We start from the raw sequence: 25028 nt of genomic DNA on the forward strand, positions 1-25028 counted from the left end.
AGAGTCGGAAGTTTTTTTAGTCAATAGTCAATTTAAGGGCAGGGGTTGTGAGTCAATGGTAGGGCACTTGCCTAGCATGTGTGAAGCACTTGGTTTGATTCTCAGCACCACATTAAAAAAACAAACAAAATAAAGGCATTGTGTCCATCTACAACTAAAAATATTTTTTAAAAAATTAGTCAATTTAAGGCTACAAATCTTTCTAACTTTCTACACAAGTAGGCCTGATCTGTTTGCTAGTATGATTATCTAGCCTTAAGTGACAGAAATAACTGGATCTCTACTAAACATAAAAATCAGAAAACTACATAATTAGAAAACTACATCTTATGGGGCATCCATGACATTATAAAAACTAAGTGTTGAGTTTCCATTCTTTAACTCTGGCAATGTAACTAATATCCTTACAGATTTACATTCCCAAATAGAGGTCATGTCCCTCACTGGCCTTGTTATAAGATCAACTTCTTAGATCTTACACCTCCTGGTGAGAGATTACTGATTTCTATCAGCATTATGATATTCATTGACATGTTCCAGATGCTGTGACATTTTTTTCATATTAATCTTATTCCAGTACTCATCTTTTTCTCACAGAAGCATCTACCTCTCCATGACTTTAAAATCTGTTGCTTCCAAAACCAAACTTTTAACATCGACCCTCAATTGGAACTCAAAACATTTCTAAAAGGGAAACCCAATGGCTTACCCCCGTCACCCCTCTCAGCCCACAGCAGCCAGAGCAGTCATCGATCATTTCCCCTTATTGCAGAAAGGGCTCCATTCTCAGAGGGGGGATTGGTTGAAGGGGGGAAGCAAAAGAACAGGCAATGCAGGTGATAAATGATTGGGTTGGGAAAACGGGGGCTGATTCAAGAGGAAATAAAATACTAATACCTACCTTTCCTCCAACCTATTGCCAAGGATCCTCCCTGCTCCCCACCCTGCGACATCCCGCTTCCTGCCTGTACCCCTGGAAGGCTCCTTTCCCACATTCTGGTCATATAGGCAAGATAAGGGGAGGAAGGGGGGTATGAGAAGGAAACCTGAAATGTGTAAAAGCGCAGGACACTGCCACTCTCTTGGACACTGTTAGATATAGAAAATCAAAACCCGAAGATGGTGTGGCCTGGGAAAGGGGAGTGAAAAAAAAAGCCATACATTGATAGCTTGAATCTCTTCCAAGATAAATCCTCTCCAGGTGCTGGCCACTGACCCAATCCCCATTGCAAAAATCCAAATTCTTGAGTGCCGAAACTGACACGCTCATTAAATCACCTCTATAAGCCTATATAAGCCCAAACTCCTCCTTTGGTCAGTGGCTCATTTTTCCACCAGGAAAGTGGGTCCCTCAGAGACCCTGTTGCCCATTCCTGCATAGCCTATTCCTCAATGAAACTTTGTTCTTGAATAAAAGGCTGAGATGATCCCTTAAGTTTGCTTCTGGCCTGGTCTTTTTGTGCTAACAGGCACCAACTTGGACCCCCACCTCTGCAGAGAAGCCTCTGTCCCTCTCTCTCTCTGTTCTATTCTTTAAATAAAACTTTTTGTGCTTGCCTTGGAGTTTCTTGGGTGTTCAGTCTTCAACACTGGGGGAACAGGATTCAAACTTGATTCTCAACACAGGTATCACTAAATGTGATTTATTACCAACTTTGTTGCTAAAGATGGGAGTGGAGGAATGCTTGCATCTTTTGCAAATTATCACTTGTAATCCTGTAGTTGTGGATGGTGCTGGATGAGGCAGGAAGTGGGTAGGTTTGGGGTTGGATGGAGTTGAAGGGAGCTGAGTACACATGTGACCCTAAGTGGGGTCAGGAGAGGCTGATGCAGTCCATATGAATGGAGAAGTAGCTTTATACATGTTTTCCAAAATAAAAGCTCAAGGAGGAAAATCTAGGGAAATTACTGCTCTAGCATGTTCTTTACCCTATCCTGCTAGATGTCCAAGGGTCAACATTTTAAAAATGAAAAACCAATAAACCAATATTAATTTTCTACCAGCTTTTAAAGGGTGGAGAATCCCCTACGAAGACAGGGTATATGTTTGCACATGATTTGAAGGCTTGGGAAGAAAAGCACAGCTTGGCCCCACAGTGCAGCAAGTTCAATGATTCAAATATTCTGGCAACCCCAATACCTGATGAGAGGGGCCAGAAGGTGGAAGATCTTCATGGGCATGAGGTCAACTAAGTTTCAAACGATTGGTTCTTGAACCAGAAAGAGCGCACCAGAACAACTGGTATTTTATTTAGAAATCCACACTCCTTGAAGATGATGTGTTTTCTGGCCCTCTGAAAGATGATTATTTACACTGGGGCATGAGGCCTAGAAGCTCTTTCCAACTCTGCACACACTGCCTCTTACAGAAGCATGGCTGCCATAGAGGATTCTAGCTCTAGACCAGCTCTACTTGCCTATGCCCTTGTTGTTTATATACACATATTTAACTATTTACGTGTTACTTTTTACCACATGGCTAGGATTGGTTGTGAATTTTGTACCTTTTAATATGAGAAAAAAAAGTATTTTACAAGCACTGATGAGAAGCCAATATTAGAAAATAAAATTTGCCAGTCGCTTGAGGCAAGACAGATTTACTCTCCGCCCTCAGTAGGAGCAGAGGTCTGTGATGGGGCTTCATCCCTGGGAGAAGAACAAAGCCAAGGTTGTTACTCTTGAAAGGAGCAATTAAGCTTTTCCTTACCTCTTCACTTGAGAATTTTATATCACCCCCAGTCACTTACCCAGCATCCTTATTGAAAATCTCATCCTCATCAGAGGAGTCCTTGTCATGTAGCTTCTGTGCCATGTTTTTCTTACGTGTGGCATTGAGAGGTCTGTACGTATCTCTAAGCCAAAGTGGCCGCCTTAACCAGAAAAAGCCCTCCTAGAAAACAGAAAGTGGAACATTAATTCTGCTTCCCGCTGCCTTCCCTGGCCACAGCACTGGGTTCTCTTCAGATTTACCTGATTTTCACTTTCCGTTGAGCTTCTCCTACACAGAAACCCGAAACAGCTCCTGGGGGGAAACACATGCACAAGACAATTAGTGATGGATGCCATTTTTCATGTCTTTTTGTAATGTGCACCTTTGGTCTTTTTAGGACAAAGCCTATACCTTAGTTCATAAGCACAATGAGCAAAATCATGCTAGACCTGGGGTCCTAAAAACAATTCCCTGCATGCTGGGCTACCAGAACTCTCTATGTATGTTCCCAAAGAGCCACATGAGCATAGGCAGGATTAGCAACTCTGCTTACCCTCTTGGCTAAGTACCTTGTACAGTACACAACCATACTGGGCTGAAGTGTTTTACTCTCTCCAGAGCCTTTCACATCAGTCCTCTTTGGACTTAAATCTCAACATGTATCATCATTTTGGGGTGGAGAGCAGGGTGGCTCTTGAGGGAGAAGGTGTTTCTATTTCCTAGCTGCTTTATCCTACAAGTTGAATTACATCAAGTAAATACCAAAGTCCAATTAGTAAAGTTGTCTAGCTCACTGATTTCCATATTGCAGGCTGTCACTTATGATTGAGTTGTAAAATCAGTTTAGACATATACATAACAAAAAACAATAGGAAAAAAAACCTGTGCATTGTTTCAAACATTGCTGATGTTTACATTGAAATGTGTCTACTAATTCACAATATCAAATGTTGCTCACAGCCCAAGTGTGGGTATAATTAATGGAGAAGTACCTAGCTGGAAAGGAACCATTTTCTGACACTAACTGTGACCACAGGGTAAGATATTTTCCCTTTCTTATTCTCCGTTTCTTATTATAAAAGGAAGAGACAAACTACTATTTCTAAGCTCCCTGTTAAAATTCTATGAAATCTAGGTAAAAGGAATAGAGAGTGGGGGTGAGAAGGTGAACAGTAAGGCAAGAAGGTAAAGTTTTCCTACCACCTGGAGGAAGGACTCATACATTCTACTTCTACTTCCGCCAGCCTGGAAGGGGAATAGCACAGCACGCTAATGACCCAAGGTCTTCCCTGTCCCTGAAAGCCTCAAAGAAGGGCTCCAGCTGAGTCTGATGCACGTGAACAGTGGGAGCAGGCACAGCCCAAACCTCTTGCCCTCCACTCTCTTTCCTTAAGGACTGGAGACAGCAGATGCATCCCTGCTAGTGCCTTTGACCTCAGCAGGCTGGGAAACTAGTTTTCCTGGAGCCAGGGGAGACATGAGAGGAAGTATTCGTCCTGCCTTTAGCAGTTTCCTCACTGTTAAGATTGAAATAGATGAGTTCTAAAATTCTCATTTAGGGGCTGGTGTTGTGGCTCAGCGGTAGAGCGCTCGCCTAGCATGTGCGATCCTGGGTTCGATCCTCAGCACCACGTAAAAATAAATAAAGATATTGTGTCCAACTAAAAAATAAATATTAAAAATAAAATAAAATTCTCATTTAAATACTGCCAGGCTCATAGTTACCTTAAGGACTTTTCTTCATCATCTTGTGGTACTGTTTTATGGGAATAAATCTGTTTTGGAAGAAAATACAGTCATAAGTATCACAATGACCACTAATCTCCAAGTCTCTATTCATTCCTTATATTTATTTTAAGTCTTATCTACCTAGTGAGATAATAACTTTTCTGAGGGCAGGAATTCTATCCTTTTAATGGTTCTCTGACTCTTCCATAGTACCTAGCTTAGGGTCTTGCATGCAGCTGGCACTTAATATATTTTATTGACTGTTTTAGATAAAATCCAACAGATAATTCCTAATAAAAACACTTAATAGTAGAAAAAGAAAGAACTACTTAACTTGATAAACATGTCTGCCAGAACTTTAAACAACAGTGTCGTTTTAAAATCAAGAATAAGAGTAGGATGCCTGTTATTGCTGCTGTTCAACCTCATTGAGGAGGTCTTAATCAATGCAGTATGAAAAATAAATGAGGGCATAAATGGGGAAAGGAACTGAAACTATATATCAAAATGGATTCTACTGTCATGTATAACTAAAAAGATCCAATTAAAAAAATCTATGTAGTGAAAATACTAAAATTCAGCTGGATGTGGTGGCACACACTTATATTCCCAGCAGTAGATATTAAGGCAAGAAGATCAAGTTTAAGGCCAGCCTGGGTAACTTTGAAATACCCTGTCTTAAAATAAAAAATATTTTTTAAATTTTTTTTAATTGTAGCTCAGTGGTAGAGCACTTGCCTACCATGCGTGAGGCACTTGGTTTACCGCATAAAAATAAAATATGGAAGGAAATGCTTCCTTCTAAAAAATAAAAATAAAAAAGACTGGGAGTGCAGCTCGGTGGTGGAGTGCCCCTGAGTTCAATCCCTAGCACCACAATAAATAAATAAATAAATGCACATTAAGAAGAAATGAATATATGGCATGAGATTACATGTTCCCAGAATGTTGTAAAGATGTTAATTCGCAAATTCATTTTCAAATTCAATCTAGTCCTATTCAAATTCAAAGACAGTTTTTTTGTTTGTTTGTTTGTTTTTGTTTTTATTTTGTTTTTCTTTTGGCAGAGAAAATATATAAGAATAGTGATGAAATGTACGAAATGATCAGGAGAGCAGGAGCTTGCCCTACCAAATATATAGCTTGAAATATGTTATAAAGCAACTGGAATTAAGTGGTGTGATGTTAGTACTGGTATAGAAAAAGACACCTGGATCAATGGGAAAAAAGAGTCCAGATAAAGATGGTATTTTACATCAGTGAAGAAAGAATCAACCATTAATTAAAATAGTTTTAAGGGCTGGGGTGGTGGCTCAGTGGTAGAGCACTTGCCTGGCATGTGTGAGGCACTGTGTTAGATTCTCAGCAACACATACAAACAAACAAACAAATAAATAAATAAAGGTCCATTGACAACCAAAAAAAATATTAAGAATAAAATAAAATAGTTTTGAAACAACTGGGTAATCATGTAGGGGGGGAAAAGATTCCCTACTCCAACCATACTAAAACAAAACACAAATTCCAGAAGGATTAAAAATATAAATAAAAATGCAATGTTAGAAAAGCAGTAGAAGAAAGTATCTGAAATCACCTTTATTCCATGAGGTAATAGAGACCACTGGTTATAACAATAGCTCATCCATGGCCACAAGGCAGTGCTGGTGACAGAGGTGGGTGGCTTGACTAGAAACACACCTACTCTTCACAGCCCTCCCCCTTGTCTTTTTTCTTATGGATTTATTTTCTTAAGAACTAACATATTTAGTATAAAAAAAGTTTTATAAATCCATGTTAGTCCTTACAATGGTTTGCAATGGTTTTCTTTGTATTTCAACATTTCAAATATTTCCCAGTATTTTTGTCTCTTAAGGAGGTGAACAGGCTTTGTAATAGGAACTGGAATTTTGCTCTTGGTTAGCCACCCAGGTCAGTTGATCTCCTTCATTTGTAAAAGAGGGTTTATAATATTATCCTACAGGATTTTTGTGAGGATTAAATAAAATAACATGTGGAAACTGTTTGTTCTATATGCTTCACATCCATACATACTGTTTGCTAATGGGCATCAGAGATAGGATGGTCACATCTGCTAAAGACTGCTAAAGGTTTCTGCCTGTGCTATCAGACTTAGAAAGCTCTTTTCCCTCAGGTTATAAAAAAAAATATTGCTTCTATTTTCTTCTACTACTATCATGATTTCTTTCTTTTTTTTTTAACATTTACTGAAATATGTTTAAGGTGAAAAGTAGGCATCTTTTATTACTTGCTCCTTCATTAGGCTTCTATTACTATTAATTCATTTTTTCTCCAGTGATTTGAATATTTTTTTATATTTATTTTTAAGGTGTAGATGAACAAAACACAATGCCTTTATTTTTATGTGGTGCTGAGGATCAAACCGGTCCTGCCTGTGCTAGCCCGTGCTAGCACTCTACCGATGAGCCACAATCCCAGCCCCCCAGTGATTTAAATTTTAAAAGATTACATTTAAAAAACCATATGATCATCTCGATAGATGCGGAAAAAGCATTCGACAAAGTACAGCATCCCTTTATGTTCAAAACTCTAGAAAAACTAGGGATAACAGGAACATACCTCAAGATTGTAAAAGCAATCTATGCTAAGCCTCAGGCTAGCATCATTCTGAATGGAGAAAAACTGAAGGCATTCCCTCTAAAATCTGGAACAAGACAGGGATGCCCTCTCTCACCACTTCTGTTCAACATAGTTCTCGAAACACTGGCCAGAGCAATTAGACAGACAAAGAAATTAAAGGCACAAAAATAGGAAAAGAAGAACTTAAATTATCACTATTTGCAGTGACATGATTCTATACCTAGCAGACCCAAAAGGGTCTACAAAGAAACTATTAGAGCTAATAAATGAATTCAGCAAAGTGGCAGGCTATAAAATCAACATGCATAAATCAAAGGCATTCCTGTATATCAGCGACAAATCCTCTGAAATGGAAATGAGGACAACCACTCCATTCACAATATCCTCAAAAAAAATAAAATACTTGGGAATCAACCTAACAAAAGAGGTGAAAGACTTATACAATGAAAACTACAGAACCCTAAAGAGAGAAATAGAAGAAGATCTTAGAAGATGGAAAAATATACCCTGTTCATGGATAGGCAGAACTAACATCATCAAAATGGCGATATTACCAAAAGTTCTCTATAGGTTTAATGCAATGCCAATCAAAATCCCAACGGCATTTCTTGTATAAATAGAGAAAGCAATCATGAAATTCATATGGAAAAATAAAAGACCCAGAATAGCAAAAACAATGCTAAGCAGGAAGTGTGAATCAGGCGGTATAGCGATACCAGACTTCAAACTATACTACAGAGCAATAGTAACAAAAACAGCATGGTACTGGTACCAAAACAGGCGGGTGGACCAATGGTACAGAATAGAGGACACAGAAACCAATCCACAAAACTACAACTACCTTATATTTGATAAAGGGGCTAAAAGCATGCAATGGAGGAAGGATAGCATCTTCAACAAATGGTGCTGGGAAAACTGGAAATCCATATGCAACAAAATGAAACTGAATCCCTTTCTCTCGCCATGCACAAAAGTTAATTCAAAATGGATCAAGGAGCTTGATATCAAATCAGAGACACGCCATCTGATAGAAGAAAAAGTTGGCTACGATCTACATACTGTGGGGTCGGGCTCCAAATTCCTCAATAGGACACCCATAGCACAAAAGTTAATAACTAGAATCAACAAATGGGACTTACTCAAACTAAAAAGTTTTTTTCTCAGCAAAAGAAACAATAAGAGAGGTAAATAGGGAGCCTGCATCCTGGGAACAAATCTTTACTCCTCACACTTCAGATAGAGCCCTAATATCTAGAGTACACAAAGAACTCAAAAAATTAGACAATAAGATAACAAATAACCCAATCAACAAATGGGCCAAGGACCTGAACAGACACTTCTCAGAGGAGGACATACAATCAATCAACAAGTACATGAAAAAATGCTCACCATCTCTAGTAGTCAGAGAAATGCAAATCAAAACCACCCTAAGATACCATCTCACTCCAGTAAGATTGGCAGCCATTATGAAGTCAAACAACAACAAGTGCTGGCGAGGATGTGGGGAAAAGGGTACACTTGTACATTGCTGGTGGGACTGCAAATTGGTGCAGCCAATTTGGAAAGCAGTATGAGATTTCTTGGAAAGCTGGGAATGGAACCACCATTTGACCCAGCTATTCCCCTTCTAGGTCTATTCCCTAAAGACCTAAAAAGAGCATGCTACAGGGACACTGCTACATCGATGTTCATAGCAGCACAATTCACAATAGCAAGACTGTGGAACCAACCTAGATGCCCTTCAATAGACGAATGGATAAAAAAATGTGGCATTTATACACATTTTACTCTGCATTAAAAAATGACAAAATCATAGAATTTGCAGGGAAATGGATGGCATTAGAGCAGATTATGCTAAGTGAAGCTAGCCAATCCCTAAAAAACAAATGCCAAATGTCTTCTTTGATATAAGGAGAGTAACTAAGAACAGAGTAGGGACGAAGAGCATGAGAAGAAGATTAACATTAAACTGGGATGAGAGGTGGGAGGGAAAGGGAGAGAGAAGGGAAATTGCATGGAAATGGAAGGAGACCCTCAGGGTTATACAAAATTTCATACAAGAGGAAGTGAGGGGAAAGGGGAAAATAATACAAGAGGGAGAAATGAATGACAGTAGAGGGGGTAGAGAGAGAAGAGGGGAGGGGAGGGGAGGGGATGGGGGATAGTAGAGGATAGGAAAGGCAGCAGAATACAACAGACACTAGTATGGCAATATGTAAATCAATGGATGTGTAACTGATGTGATTCTGCAATCTGTATACGGGGTAAAAATGGTAGTTCCTAACCCACTTGAATCAAAGTGTGAAATATGATATATCAAGAACTATGTAATGTTTTGAACAACCAACAATAAAAAAAATTAAAAATAAATAAATAAATAAAAAGTCTCAGGGGCTGAGAGTGTAGCTTAGTGGCAAAGCATATCCAAGGCCCTGGGTTTGATTCTTAACACATAACATGCATGCATATAAATATATGCAAACGTCTTAGGATCACTTGAGTCTCTCTATTGCTAGACTCTGTATGCTACTTCAGATACTGGATTTACATGATTCCTCATTGTGGAATTGACATAATATCTCATCTCTTTTCTTTTGAACACCATATTGTCCACTATAGTAGTATCTACTACTACATCCTCCCTTGTCTTCCTAGAGCTCATCTAATTGGGGAGAGGAAATAATAAAAATATAAATAAACACGAATATAAGATTGAATTGTACATACAAATTTGTTTTGGGCCAGGGATAGAACCCAGGTGCATTTAATCACTGGCCATACTCCAAGCCCTTTTTATGTTTTATTTTGAGACACAGTCTCACTAAGTTGCTTAGGGCCTCACTAAATTAACTGAGGCAAGCTTTGAACTTGTGATCCTCTTGCCTTGGCCTCCTGAGTCACTGGATTATAGCCATGCACCATGATACCCAGCTGTATAAACAAATTTAAATCAGTATAAAATTTTACAGAAATTTCAAGAGAGGCCACATGCCACCCAGAGATGCAGATCATACCATCTGTGCAATGGCCAGTGATAATCTTCCCAGAGGCTTTTTGCAAACTGACCCCATGTGTAAGCACCCCCTTAAGGCTCAAAATTTGACTCTGTCTTCACTAAGAGAGAACTTACTTCTTTTCTTCCGAGAAGTCTCACCTTATAGATGCTACAGGACTGACCCCAACACAGATTGCCAGAAAATGACCTGATAGTAAGAAATACTTCTGCTCCACAAACAGAACATCTGTCTACACCACAAGGGAATTGCTTCTCTGTAGAGAGGCCTCTGAGGCATACTTAAGCCCAACTGGAAAGCTACTTGGTGAGAATAGAATTAGAACAAAAGGGCTAAGGTAGATAGATCCATTTCTCCTCTCCTGGCCAGGGGTTGTCCGGCCAGTGAAACTGACTCCACACCTGCCCAGGGATCCATTGCTACTCTCGCAAAATGTTAGGATGGGCACTATTCAAACCAGTTTCTTTCTTTTTTTTTTAAATATTTTTTATTGTTGATGGACTTTATTGTCTTTATTTTTATGTGGTGCTGAGGTTCGAACCCAGTGCCTCATGCATGCTAGGCGAGGACGCTACCACTGAGCCACAACCCCAGCTCTCAAACCAGTTTCTTTCTTCTCTTTTCTGTGCTTTTACTACTGACCAGCTCTCCTGTAGATATATTTTTCTTTTCTTTTTTTGGTACTGGGGATTGAACCCAGCCTACTCTAGCTACTCAGCCCTTTCATTTTTTTATTTTGAGAAAGGGTCTTGCTAAGTTGCCCAGACTGGCCTCAAATTTGCCATCTCCCTGCTTCAGACTCCTAAGTCACTGGCAGTATAGGTGTGTGCCATCACTCCTGGCCTGGACCTATTTTTCTGTAGATATGTAATATACTCAGTCAGGTTTCTATTCAAGTCTGAGCCATCTGATCCTTATATATCTCTGTTCCACTCCATTAATGGAACAGAGATGTTGGTGTTTCTCTCTCCTATAGTCATCTTTTAAAAAATTGTTTACCAAAAATTTAAATTATGAGGGGAGGGACAAAGCTTCACAATCACCTCAAGAAATGGAAACAAATCTCATAGTTGGCATAGGTCCAGGAGAACTGGGGTATTCAGAGAAGGCTTTGTAAAGAAAGATGAACTTGAATTGGTTTTTGACAGATTCATAAAACTTCCACAGACATGGCAAAGTAAGGGAATTTTAGATAGGCAAGGAATGAGCATGGTGTGACGAGTATATGGAGAGGCTGCTCTGGCTGGAATGGAGGACTGCTATTACAGTAGAAAAGGCAAACTAGCTAAGTTGGATGGTTGAATTGGGAGGGTAGAATCAAGATTGTCAGCTTCTTAAATGACTCTTAATATTCTAAACCTGCCTATTGAGAAAAGTAATAAACCATCATGTAAGCAAACAGAAGGTAAACAGAAGCCAGAGCCAGGAATATACTATTATCACTAGGACCTGCTCTGGAGTAGCCTGATGAGAATTTAGCTGCAGTGCTTTACCTGAACACCTACTTAGACAATACCTCACACACTGGAGGAGGAGGAAGCTGTGTGGATCCACTGAGTCTACATATAGCACTTTTATCTTTTAGCCCTCTCCTTTTACCCCAGGGTAATGACTGCTGCTTGAGAGTGAAGTCATCTCTTGTCATTTCAGTAACAAGGAAAGAAATCAGTGGTAGAATGAAAGTACATCAAAACTTTACAAAAATGAGAGTAACAAATTGTGGACATGGTTTTGGGTTGGACAAATTTTGCTACGATGACATCTCTGGCCATATTAGTCTTAATTTCTTAAGAAATTATAGCTTGTTCTCTTGGTTTCAATTTCTCAAAGATTCCCTGGAAATGAAGTTCCTTTAAAAGTCTCTGGGGCTGGGCACTGTGAAGCACACTTATAATCCCAGCTGCTTGGGAGGCTGAGGCAAAAGGATTGTGAGTTCAAAGCCAGCCTCATCAATTTATCGAGGTACTAAGCAACTCAGTGAGACCCTGTCTCTAAGTAAAATACAAAAAAGGGCTGGAGATGTGGCTCAATGTTCAAACACCCCTGGGTTCAATCCCTGGTACCAAAAAGTAAAATAAAAAAAATAAATAAAAATCCCTAGAATATATTTTTCAATAAAAGAACAAAGCATAACTCAGTGTTAGTGACTGAAGAGAAATGTCAAGTAGTAGGTGGGGAAGGAACTTTGATTTTCAGGGTATACGTTCTAAATCTATTACAATGATAAGATGTATTCTGGAAACCTGAATTGATTGTTGTCCTTACCTCAATCACACAGAAAATTATAATCAAAATCATCACCACTACAGTCACAGATATTGCCAAGATGAGTTTGTTGTTATAACCATGTCCCGGGACTCCTTTTGTGACCTAAAAGAAAGAAAAAGAATGATTTTTATTAAGTAAAAAAGAGACTGGAAAGGATGAAAGTTAACTATTCAAAATTTCCATTCTTCCAGGTGAATAGCTTGCAGTTTCTTAAAGAACACACCAAATTTAATATGTTACATCTTATTATCACACATTTTTCTTCCTATTATTTGTTTATCTTGTGTGTTAAGTCCACTTTATTCTCTAATGGAACAAAATGGGGATCACTGTCTTGGGCAAAGTTATGTGGCCAAGACAAGATGTGGACTAGAAGCCCCTGGTCTTCCTGCTTGAATGCTTCAATTGTATACCCTAAATGATGAAAAAGTCTGGGCTTCTTGCTCAATAGTTTCCCTCACCTCACTTGTCTCCTCATGCTCTTTGTTATCACCCTGGGCTTCTGTGCTCTCATTGATATAGTTCTCAGTTTTCCACTGGTCCGTATCCCATTCGGCCTTGGACACCTTGATTTCTTGCTGCTCACTGAGAAGCTTCATCAGGAGGCCTGTTCTGGAGATGAGCTTGGCACAGGCCAGTTGCACATAGGGTTCAGAGCAGTCCAATTTCAAAGTCTGAATAACATGAGAAATGAGCCTTCTCACGTCATTGTTGGGGATGAGGGACCGAAGTTGCTGGTTTAGCTGAATTTCAAACTGATCACCTGGGGATGCCGTCAATGGGTAGGATAAGTCTTCAGGCTTGGGTTGTGAGTCAGTGTTCGCGTTGAGGTATTCCCATTGTGTCTCATTGGTTTGTTGAACAGTTGGCATTATGTTGAAAGGAGTCACAGCAGAATCTACAGCCTCTGCACCAGCGTTTTCATAGGTTGCATTTTCAGAGGTGGGTTCATCCAACACAGTAATGTTTGCTTCAAAAATAGTTCCTTCAGAAGGAATTTTTGCAGTATTGTTTTCTGCAGGAACACTTTCTATAGGTTCTGAAAGAGCATATAATCCTGAGAAAGGATTCTCCTGAGAATTCAGGTCTCCTAAAGATGAAAAGGCCCCTCGTGGGGGGGAATTTATGAGGCTCCTTATTGCAGAGAATGGGGGCCTCTTTGCAAGCATCAGTCTATTGTGCAAATTATCCTTCCTGAACTTTCGACTCACTTTGGCCTTGGGTATTCTGTGGGCTGCAAGAGAGTAAGTTTTATGAAAGCTGTGAGTCTTTTTGAAACGTATGACTGGTTTATCAGCCTTCAGGCTTTTAACTCGAGCATTTGCATCTTCTAAAACAAAAAGGGTGTAGGTTAAGTCTTTTGCTTTGTTTCTAATCTCAGGCTGTAATTTTGAAATGGAGGGGGTGGGAGATTTGCCCAAGGAGTATTGTTTCAAAAAAGAAGAGACTGCTGCCTTATGTTCATTTGTAAATGAAGCGTCCAGGAGGGAGTTTCCCACTAACTTCCTGGGCCTCCTCCGCAACTTGTGAAGCTGCTCTAGTTCCCTTGGGATTGGTCTCCTGAGCCTGCCTTCTTGGGCAACATTCTCCGCAAGTGCCCAGGCACTCTGTTTCCTTCCCATACTCTGTTTTCTCATTTCATTGAGGAGTCTTTTCCGTATGCCCTTCGGCCCCTTGATGACTCTGTTTACTCTCCTCAGCCTTTTCTTTGTACTCTCAATCTCTGCTAGGCTGTTTTCCTGTGGTTGGGCAGTTTCCAATTTCTTTTGAAAGATTTGGCGTTTAAATTTGGGACCTAAAAGCCTAGATTGCATAAGCATGGCAGTTTTTTCTTTTTTTTTCACCTCATCAATTTTTTCCTGAATTTCTGCATCTAACAAATTTTCCAGAAAATGAAGCTTCTTTAATTTGTTTTTATAAGTTGAATTGTTGGATGCAGTTGAAAGAGAGGAGTTCTTTGTATTGTTCTTCAAAGATTCCATGGCATTACCTCCATCTTGTATGTTTGAAAAAAGCAGTTTAATGAATGGTAATAATGTTGACTCTATGTCTTCTAGATTTCCCTCTGAGAAATATGGCAATATGTAATTTAATGCACTTATAACATCACTTTCATCATTGAAGTCTAGCTGTTCATTTAAGAATCCCGAAAAGGTGACACCATTTTTATCTGAAGCTGGCTTTTCAGGCTCAATAGAAAGCTCAGTGCTAGTGTTCTTCTTCCGGGCCTGTAACACCTTCATGAATGATCCTTCTGCATTCCCTACAGATGCATCTTGAACTGTCAAAAAAGAAGAGACTATTTTTGATAACAGAAGACTGATGGACAGCTTTTTGTCAGTCCACAGCCATACATTCCAGCCAAGCATTTAAGTGTCATTTAGAAGAAAGAAAAATAATTTCATAATTAAACCTATGAAATGGCAACAACACAAAGAAAAAAAAGACATCTTTATTGACAAAGTGCTACTTAACTCAGAATATTCCATACTGTGTATAAGAACTCTGTTTAGGACAGCCAATTGCCCAATACTCAATAAAAGCCCAAGACTAGAAGAGAAATATTCATGGGCTCTGAGAGATTCTCTACAGATCAGCTGTGTCTCCTTACATTTACATACCCCATGCTGTCCCCACTCAGATACAGAGGGGGCACAAGGCTTCCTCTATCCACCTCTTCAGTGTGTCATGTTCCTTCACATCACAGATGATCATGACAAAGGACATTCTTCCAAGGAGAATAAGAACCAAGATGCTAAAGCACAGGCTCCGCTCTTTCTGTTAACACATCCTCCCTCATCTGAACATGTCCTTTCCACCTACTCACCCAGTTCCTTCACCTGGCCCCTGTTCCCCATACATCTTAGGCTCCATAACAGATGCCTCTACACACACACACAAAAAACACCCCACTATATCCATACTGGTTCTTTCCCTAAATTAAGGCAGGGATCTGGGATGTGAGTTAAAAGATTTTTTAATTTGCCTGGTTCTATGCCAATACTGAATGTGCAATAAATCGACAGAATAACAGCATTTTCTGGATAAACAATACTTGAGGTTCTGAAGTACAGTAATGGAAAAGCTATTTTTGTCAGAAGCCTTCCCTGTTTTCATATTAGATGTGAAAACTAGCAATTCTAGCTCTGGGAATCATCCAAAGCTTCTAGCTAAATGAGGTCAAGTGTACCATTGTGTAGCTGGATTTTTTTTTCCTTTTTTTTTGGTACCTGGGATTTGAACCCAGGGGCACTTAACCATTGAGCCACACCCCCAGGTCTTTTTTATTTTTTTTATTTTGAGACATGGTCTCACAAAATTGCTTAGGGCCTCACTAAGTTACTGAGGCTGGCTTTGAATTTACAATCCTCCTGCCTCAGCCTCCCAAGCCACTGGGATTACAGTCCATCATACCCAGCAATAGCTGGTTTCTTTCCCAGGAGAGCTAAAAGTATTTTTTTGTGTGGTGAGAGTCAAGGAGGAGGTAAGGTTGGAGACAAAAGAGGAATGTGGGTTAGAATTGGGTACAGAAGACCTGGGTTCAAGGCTATAGCACTTGACACCTCCCATCTTGTTTTCCTTATCTGTAAATGAAGATGAAAAATACTTGTTCTGCTCACCTCTGGGGAAAAAGGAAATAATGTAACTGGTGAAAAATCATTTTGAAAAATAAGTTATATGCATGTAAGTAGCAAAGTGCTATTAGTTATAATTTGCCCAAGATCACTGGTAGAGACCTATATTTGAGCTATTTGGATATGAAAGCAACCACATTTTGAAAGTCATGAAATTAGTGCTAATAAACCTAATACACAGAAAAACATTTGAAAGCACATGAATTACCTGAGGATAGAAAAATTTGAGATTAAGAGAAGTTCAGAGTTGGATGGTCTAGGTGCAATTTCTTATTATAGAATCAGAAACTCCTAGACTTCAAATAAAATATTTATTCTCTTTTATAAAGTTGCACAAACAGAACAAAATAGATTGATGCCTGCCCTATAAGGCAGAGGACACTTGAGACCTAGTGTATAAAAAAAACAGCTTACTAACTGCATTGTACTATATGAATAAGTTATCACTGGAAAACAAAGTACCAAGCAGAAAGCACAGGACACCATGTGTGGCCATTAATATTATTCCTTCTCCCTTCTATTCCTTTCTCTTCATCCTTAGGCATATGGAATAGCTATATTATTAAATTATAGCTGAAAACCTCACTTTGAGCAAGAGAGCAATCCAGAAATTTAGGGAGTTGAATTCTAGACAAATAAATAAAAATAAAGCAGTTTCATCATTAGTTTGAAAAATCTATGATCACCAGTTAAAAGTTGAATAACAAAACAAAAGTTAAAACATTTCTCATCAGGCAATTCAGACTCACGGCAACGTGTATTGTTTGTCCGACATGCACTGTCACATTGCAGCTTCACTGTCTTGCAGACAACTTCAATATTATTTTTAAACTGGCAGAGGCAGCAGGCCAAATGGCTAGGTAAGATCCTATAAATAGAAACACAGAGGATTAAGTTAATGGAAAAGGAGTTACTTGAGTAGTAGAAGAACAGTCCAAGGCTACCACAGGACAGTGTAGAAAGGAGTTCTTGATACATATAGCCTGGACAAGTTGGATAGAAACCAATGGTAAACTGCTTTTCTAATTATTATTTTTGTACCAGGGATTGGATCCAAAAGTGCTTAACCACTGAGCCATGTTCTCAGTCCTTTTTATTTTTTGAGACAGGGTCTTACTAAATTGCTTAGGGCCTTGCTAAGTTGCTGAGGCTGGCTTTGAACTCATGATCCTCTCGCCTCAGCCTCCTGAGCAGACAGGATTATAGGCATGTGCCATGGTGCCTGGCATGTGGCTCTTGAATACTGTAAATATATAGGAAGGAGGAGGGAGATGCCCACCAGAAAGGGAAGCATGGCAGTGGGTATGGAAGGCCTAAATAAAAAAGAAATTAGAATTGGGTGACAGTAAAAAGCATCTCCTTTCAACTTAAAATCTTGCTCTGGGTTAGGAGTGCACAGGAAGATAGAATTCTAAGAAGGATCTGAATAAGTCTCCAACTACTGGAGTCCATATCTCAATTCCGCTTGAGAGTGGTAAATGGTAGACATTATTCTGGGCATAAAAAATAGCTTAGTTTAACTCACATTGTGTGGTTAAACAACAATAGAGATCACATTGGCCAAATCTGGACACTTTGAACATGTAAAAGCATAAAGAGAAGAAACGTGCATAAAAATAGATATTAAATATCATCAGCTATAAAAGAAATGCAAATTAAAACCACAATGAGATACCACTACATTCCTACTAGTAGAAAGGCTAAAAAAATATTATTCCTTGAAACAAGGAATAACTTGAAACAAGGATTAGATGAAGACATGGAGAAACTGCAACTCTTCTATTCTGATAGTAGATATGCTAAGAATTATGCTAAGTGAAAGAAGCTAAAAATCTACTACTAGTTGATTTTATTTATAAGACATTCTGGAAAATTTTAAACTATAGGGAAAGATAAAAGATTTGGTGGTTTGTAGGGGCTGGTGGTGGGAGGAGTGGATGAATACAAAGCGATGTAAGGGGCTATTTTGGGAATGACAAATGTTCTATATCATCAGGTGGTGGTAACTACATTACTATACATCAAACTGTATGCTTACAGTGTGAATTTTATTACATGAAAATTATACCTCAATAAAGTTAAGAAAATAATGTATTAAAATAATTTTAAATTCAAGATATGAAAAGAGACCTAAAAAATATCAAGTAAAATAAATCTAAGAAAAAAAAAACTTACAGTTTTTCCAATTCAAGAGTCATCAGGAGGATATTCTCAATTGTCAAAAGTGATACTTGAGTTGTTCCCATGTCTCTGAAAGAGAATGCCAAGATATTCATGATGAACCCCAATAAATATTCTATACTTGAAAAAATATTTCAAGGACATGTGATAACTTTTCTATTTTGGCTTCTCATAAAACAAGCTGCCTTAAGAGTTTATTTCGCATAGAAGATAATTCCATAAAGCTCTTATTGAAGATACGTAAGTTTACTATTTGCACCATCAAATAATGATCTTGGCATTGAAACATAGAACTTACATCTTTTTTAAACCATCATCTTACTTCTTATTTTCATATTGCATCATTTCTTTCTTTTTTTTAGATGTAGATGGACACAATATCTGAATTTATATATTTTTATGTTGTGTCGAGGATCGAACCCAGTGCCTCACGCACGCAAGGCAAGCACTCTACCACTGAGCTACAACCCAAGCCCCTCTTTTTTTCTTTTTTAAAAATAATATACATGTATTCCTCTGTGCTTTCTGGGATAAATAATATATTCTTACATGTGTTTACATGTTCCATATCTGTAAGTGTTCTTTAATATGGCTGCCTTCTTCTGATGGCTGTCTTGCCCCATGATATATCCTTCCTTAACTCTTCTTTACCATAACATTTTTCTCCAGTAACTAATTAAAATTAAAATTATGACTTTTTAGTATTAATACAAAATACTTAACCCTTTGATGAAGTAAACAAGAAGAGCAGAAATCATATCTTGAGTTTAAAATTGTTGTAATACTTACAGATATTTTAATGCTGGCAATTTAAAAAGATATGAATCTTCAACAGTTGTCAGAGGATTATGACTGAGAGTTCTGAAACATGCAATGGAATTAAAATTATATTTTCAACATGCATGAGACTACTTTTTTATAAAGAACTTATATGTTTAAAAAATATTTTGTCTTTATATATAAATCACCCTTAGAATTTCATAAGGCACTTTTTTATTTGGGAATTATCCAGCTCTCTAGAAGATCAAGTGGAAAAGAGAAAGAAAAAGAAAAAAGGAGGGGAAAAAAAGTGAACACAAAGAAAAAAATATGGCAAAGAATTTTCAGGTCAAAAACCCTAGAAGTAACTATACTAGTAGGAAGCCCTTGCCCTATAGGAAACAGTATTTTTAGTGCCTTCCATATTTCAAGGTGTTTGTCTTTCATTTTTAGAAATTTAAAACATTTCATGGTCTAATTCACTTAGTTAAGAAAAAATATAGAACCAATTCCTTGGCTTGGAAGTCAAAGGAAAGGGGATAAAACTAAGCAATGGAACTGGTAGAAGTCATGCTCCCAGCACCTACTGTCACTGGTATTTTTCTATCACTTCAGAGCCTTTGCCCATAGCACCTGCTGACTTGTCAGTCTCCTGGCAGGGAGAGGGCAGGGATCTCATTTTACTATCATTGTCATTCCCGTGCCGGGTATAGTGCAGCAAATTTTCTAGGTATTAGTAAATGTTTGTTGAATAAATAAATAACATTATGTTTACATGTAAATAAAATGAATAAATTCTCTCTTTTTGAGATGGGATCTCACTATGTTGCTCAGGGTGGCCTTGAACTCCTGGGCTCAAGTGATTCTCCTGCCATAGCCTCTGGAGTAGCTGGGACTATAGGAATGTGCCAAACACCAGAAATAAACTTTTTTTTTTTTTTTTTTTGTATGCAGGATTGAACTAGGGGTACTCTACTAGTGAGCTATATACCCAGCTCTTCTTATTTTTTATTTTGAGACAGGGTCTTGATAAGTTGCCCAGGCTGGCCTTGAAACTGCTGAAGCTTGCCTCAAACTTGCAGTCCTCTTGCCTCAGCCTCCCAGTGTAAATTTATTTTTATGCAAATGTTTACTTTAAAATACTGAAAGATATTTCTTCAATTCATTAAAGCAAGCAAACAGAAAACAAAAAGACAAAAGAAATAGGAAAAAAGAAAAAGAAAATCTGACTTTAGCTTAACTCTACTCAAGAATCATTAGTGTATTCCTACAGAACACTTTTTGGGGGGTCACCAGAAATAGTACCCAGGGGAACTTAACCACTGAGCCATATCTCTAGCCCTTTTTATGTTTTAAGATACAGCCTCACTAAGTTGCTAAGGCTGGCTTTGAACTTGTGATCCTCCTGCCTCAGACTCCTGAGCTACTGGAGTTTATAGGAATGTCTTACTGAACCTGGCTAGAACATTTTTTTAGTTGTTTCTTTATAATTATTCATAACATTTTAGGATTCATTTTAACATAATTATAAAAGCATGTAATATAATTTGCTCTAATTCGGTCCCTAGTACTCCCTGTTCCCCCTCTTCTCCTTCCCCCTGTTCTCTCCCTTCTACTCTACTGATCTTTCTGCTATTTACTTATAGTTTTTAAGAATAATTATTGCAGCTAACATCTATTAGGCTGCCAGGCATCTATGATCAGCATTTCATATTTAATCCTCATAATAAGCTTATGTGGTAAATGTTATCATGACCCCATTTTACAAATGAAGAAACTGAGGCACAGAGAGGTTATATAACTTGTCCTAGGGCCACCAAACTAGTAAGAAGCAAAGCTGGAATTTGAACTCATTTCTGACCCCAAAGCCCATATAAAGAAAAAAAAAGGGGGGGGGGTTTAAGACAGAAGACAGATGTTACTTTAACCTTAGCTTTGAGAGAACTAAATTCAGAAATGCCTCGATAAACTTCATCTGCTCATCTGGAAAAGTCTATGAGAATTATACTTTTACTTCTTTTCCCTAATTATTTTCCATGATTAAATAATTAGCCCACAGAACTGAGACTGTAGAGATTTAAAACCTTTTTATAGGTGACATCAGTGAAAATTGGTGGAGTAAGGATATCTGAAAATACATCCCTCCACAAAGGCAACAACAACAACAACAAAATGGCAAAATGGTCAAAATCACTTTTTCCAGTGTTCTGGAAATTTAATCAAAGGCTTACAGCAAACTAAGAAGCATTTATTCCAGAAAAACAGCTGAATTTCTATACGAACAGTGAGATTTGTGTTGTTCTTCCATTCCTCACTCTCTAGCTCAGTGATAGCTTTGAAAAATAGCCCAGCTGGGTGCGGTGGTGCACCCTGTAATCCCAATGGCTCAGGAGGCTGAAGCAGGAGGATCATGAGTTCAAAGCCAGCCTCAGCAACAGCGAGGTGCTAAGCAATTCAGTGAGACCCTGTCTCTAAAAAAAAATTCAAAATAGGGCTGGGGGGTGGTTTAGTGGTTGAGTGCCCCTGAGCTCAATCCCCAGTACCCCAAAACAACAACAACAACAACAAAAAAAAACTCTTAGGATAAAATATAGGAGTAAATGCTCACAACCTTGTTTTAGGTTAAAAGGTTCTCAGATATGACACCAAAAGTATAAATAACCAATGGAAAAATTAGGTAAATTAGATTGTATCAAAATTTAAAACTTTTATGCTTTGAAGGACACTATTAAGAAGGTGAAATGACAACTTATAGAAGGGGATAAAATATTTATAGATCATATAGCTGATAATACACAGAATACCCAAAATGTATAAAGAACTCCTATAACTCAGAAAAAAAAAAAACTCAATTTTAAAATGGGGAAAGTCATGAATAAACATTTCTTCAAATAAGATATGTAAAGGCCAACATGCTCATGAAGAGAATGCTCAGTTTCTCAAGTCATTAGGAAAATGCAAATTAAAACCACAAGATACTACTTTATACTCATAATGTTATGAAGAGAAAGACTGGTTAAGCATTGTTCCTTAATATAAGGCTTTAAATAAAAATAAGACAGATAATAACAAGTGTTGACAAAAATACAGAGAAACCTGAACCCTCATACTTTGTAGCTGGGAATGTAAAATGGTGAAGCCACTGTGGAAAACGGTCTGGGAATTCCTCAAAGAAGTTAACTATAGTTACCACATGACCCACCAATTCCCTTCCTAGGTATGCACCCTAGAATTCCCTTCCTAGATTTGTACCCTAGAATTAAAAACATGTGTCTACACAAAAACTGGCATTATTCATAATAGCCTCAAAGTAGAAACATCCCAAATATTCATTAATTAATGTTTAGATGAATTGATATAATGGTACATCTATACAATGGGATATTATTCAGCTGTAGAAAGTACTGATAACTGTTACAAGGGTGAACCTAGGAAACAATAAACCATGTGAAAGCCAGATATAAAAGGCCATTACAATATAACTTGTCTATGTGAAATGTCCAGTATAGGCAAATCCAGAAGGACAGAAAGTAGTGAATGCCAGGGACTGTGGGGAGAAAGAAAGAGAAAGTGATAGCTAACTGGAACCATGTTTCCTTTTGGAGTGATGGAAACGTTCAGGTAGATAACGGCGATTGTTGCACAACCTTATGAATGCATTGAATATCCTGAATTGTGCTTTGTAATGTTGCTTTTTTGTGGTGTGTTATATCAATTTTCTTATTTCCATGTTTCCCCATTCACAAGACAGAGCAGGCACAGGGCCTGGGTTGAAATGTACATGGGGTCGGCTTATTCTGCTCCCTCTTTCTGTACAGTTAATGTAAGAACACAGCCTGTAGTAAGCAAGAGGAGGGAAAAGAACCATATTTTAATGTAATAGAACACCAATTGCTATAAGCCTAATCATGTCAGTAGATGGAATAAAGAGGAGTGACATTTCATACTCTTCCATGACTAAGGTCAAAGTGACTAACTGGTGAAGCCAGCAGCCACATAGCTTGTTCTTGCCTAGTGCATTTTTCCAGATATTTTTCAGTCTCATTAACTTGCCCAATTTATAACACTAGTTGTGATGTTATGAAGACAAAAAAATTTGAATGACACAGGTTTGTTCCCAAACTTGGGCTTTAAACATTCTCTGCCATGGGTGGGGGCATTAAAACCTGTAAGATGGCTGGTGTGTTCTGTAAAAGTAAGCTCCTACACCTCTATCTCCTCCTGTTCCCTTTCCACTAGCCTTTAAGAATGACTGTAAAGCAATCTGTAGCCAGAAGAATGTAGCAAAGTTTGTTATTATCTTTCCTTTAAAATGATCTCAGTTCTTCAGTGCTTCTCTCTTTTTTAGCAGTTCGCACATGGCTTTGTGCCCTTCATCTCAGCATTTCCTCTCAACAGACAGCCCTTCTACAACTGACACTGGGGTCTTTGTCCCTAGTGAAATTAAAACATGAAGCCACAATCTAGATTATCCTATTTTTTTCCTCCTGTATTAGAGCATCATTTTCTTCATTAAGGTTGTACCTGTGCAATGGAGAGAGTGAGGGGGAAGCTGGAACACGCTATAGTGACTCTTTTTCATGAACCAAACATATGAACATTTGTAGATTCAGAGTGGACACTTCACTAGAGATCATTTCCATTTATCCCTCAATTCCCTGATTTTATAGATAAACTAAGGTGCACTGACTCCTCATCCATTGCCTTTTTGATACCTTTGTGGGAGTACCAGTGGCTAATTTTTTTTTGCCTTAAAGACTGTCTCAGAGGCAAAGTTTGAGATGCATTGCCTGTTTGTATGTTTGTTTTGTGTTACCGGGGATTGAACCCAGGAGTGTTCTACCACTAAAGCCACATCTCCAGCCTGTCCCTGCCACCACTTTTTTTTTGAACCAGGAATTGAACCCAGGGGTGCTTAACCATTAAACTACACATCCAGCCCTTTTAATTTTTGAGACAGGATCTTGCTCAGTTGCTTACAGCCTCACTAAATTGTTGAGGCTGGCTTTGAACTTGTAATCCTCCTGCTTCAGCCTCCTGGGCTGTTGGGATTACAGGCATGAACCCCTGCACTCAGCTTCTAGCCCTTTTTATTTTATTTTGAGATAGGGTCTCACTAAGTTGCTAAGGCTGGCCTTGAACTTGCGATTTTCTTGCTGTAGGCTCTTCCCAAGTAACTGGGATTACAGATGTGCATCTCTATGCCCAGCTTGAGAAGTACAGTTTTAAGTGATTTTAAAAACATACCTTATTGGAAAAGGAAAACTCAAATATGTTTGCTCAAGCCTTTTGCTGTAGGAACAATGGGACAGAATAAAGGTAAGCTCACAAAATAAGGGAACATTTCTTATCTGTTATTTTTTTTTCTCCAAATTCTTCTATACAAGTCCAGACAGATGGGCTATGTTTCCTTTCTATTAACTGAGGAGACAGAGAAGAATTGAGGACTGAAGCGTCATCACTGTCCTGAATGTACTGAAATCCTAACAGCTTTAGCTGAAAATATGTCCAAAGCAGGCAGTCAAAACAAACATAAAATAGGACAAACTCCAACACTATCTATCTATGCTAGAATCACAAGGCAGGCAGGGAAACTGGTTCCTTTGAGGAAGGTAGTCAAAGAAATAAGCAGAGTAGCCCTCACCCTGTTCCAGCATGTTTGAAGTACTTGGGGATGGAGTAACCCCTTTCCTTTGTTCATCTACATAGGTCCATGAGCCATAAGAAAATGACTGCCCACATGAAGCTCCTCAATACAAGACCTCCGACTGCACCACGTCAGTCCTTTCTAAAGGCAAAGTCTAAAGGAATCTGAAATGGCAAGCCTGTATCTGAAAGTGCTGAGAAGAGCCTTGAAGAAGACTCCCTGGCAGTGAGGAACAGAAGAAGCAGCAAGGACCCTGGAATCAGGCAGACCTGGGTTTGAATTCTGACTCTGTCACTTTCTACTGAAGTGACTTGAGTCACAAACATCTGTGAGCCTTATTAGTAGCATTTTCCTCACACCAGGCAGTCTGAAGATTAAATGAAAGAACATGTTAAGGCATCTAGAATGGGCTGGGCCCAGAGAAGGCTGTGATGATGTCAAATATGCACTGGCCAATGAACAGGAAC

At 38.5% G+C, this 25028-nt stretch overlaps 1 protein-coding gene and 1 non-coding gene across 5 annotated transcripts in view; both read right to left on the reverse strand.

Annotated features, from left to right (window-relative positions):
- Positions 1-2480: 2480 nt before the first annotated feature.
- Positions 2481-25028, reverse strand: part of LOC114081522 (leucine-rich repeat-containing protein 37A-like) — a 35048-nt gene continuing 12500 nt past the window's right edge. For all 4 annotated transcript variants that reach the window (XM_071603227.1, XM_071603229.1, XM_071603228.1 and 1 more), the window contains 9 exons: positions 18945-19016; positions 18150-18224; positions 16724-16842; positions 12801-14620; positions 12337-12441; positions 4436-4485; positions 2971-3022; positions 2748-2890; positions 2481-2646 (listed from right to left, as the gene is read on the reverse strand). In XM_071603227.1, coding sequence (XP_071459328.1) covers positions 2598-2646; positions 2748-2890; positions 2971-3022; positions 4436-4485; positions 12337-12441; positions 12801-14620; positions 16724-16842; positions 18150-18224; positions 18945-19016 — 2485 coding nt within the window. In that variant the 3' untranslated portion in view covers positions 2481-2597. The remainder of the gene's footprint in view (positions 2647-2747; positions 2891-2970; positions 3023-4435; positions 4486-12336; positions 12442-12800; positions 14621-16723; positions 16843-18149; positions 18225-18944; positions 19017-25028) is intronic.
- Positions 22641-22772, reverse strand: LOC114084526 (small nucleolar RNA SNORA51). Its single transcript, XR_003581331.2, has one exon. It is a non-coding gene; the product is annotated as a small nucleolar RNA SNORA51 (small nucleolar RNA).

The sequence above is a fragment of the Marmota flaviventris genome, chromosome 17 (genome assembly GCF_047511675.1).
Source record: "Marmota flaviventris isolate mMarFla1 chromosome 17, mMarFla1.hap1, whole genome shotgun sequence".
In the NCBI taxonomy this organism is placed as follows: domain Eukaryota; kingdom Metazoa; phylum Chordata; class Mammalia; order Rodentia; family Sciuridae; genus Marmota; species Marmota flaviventris.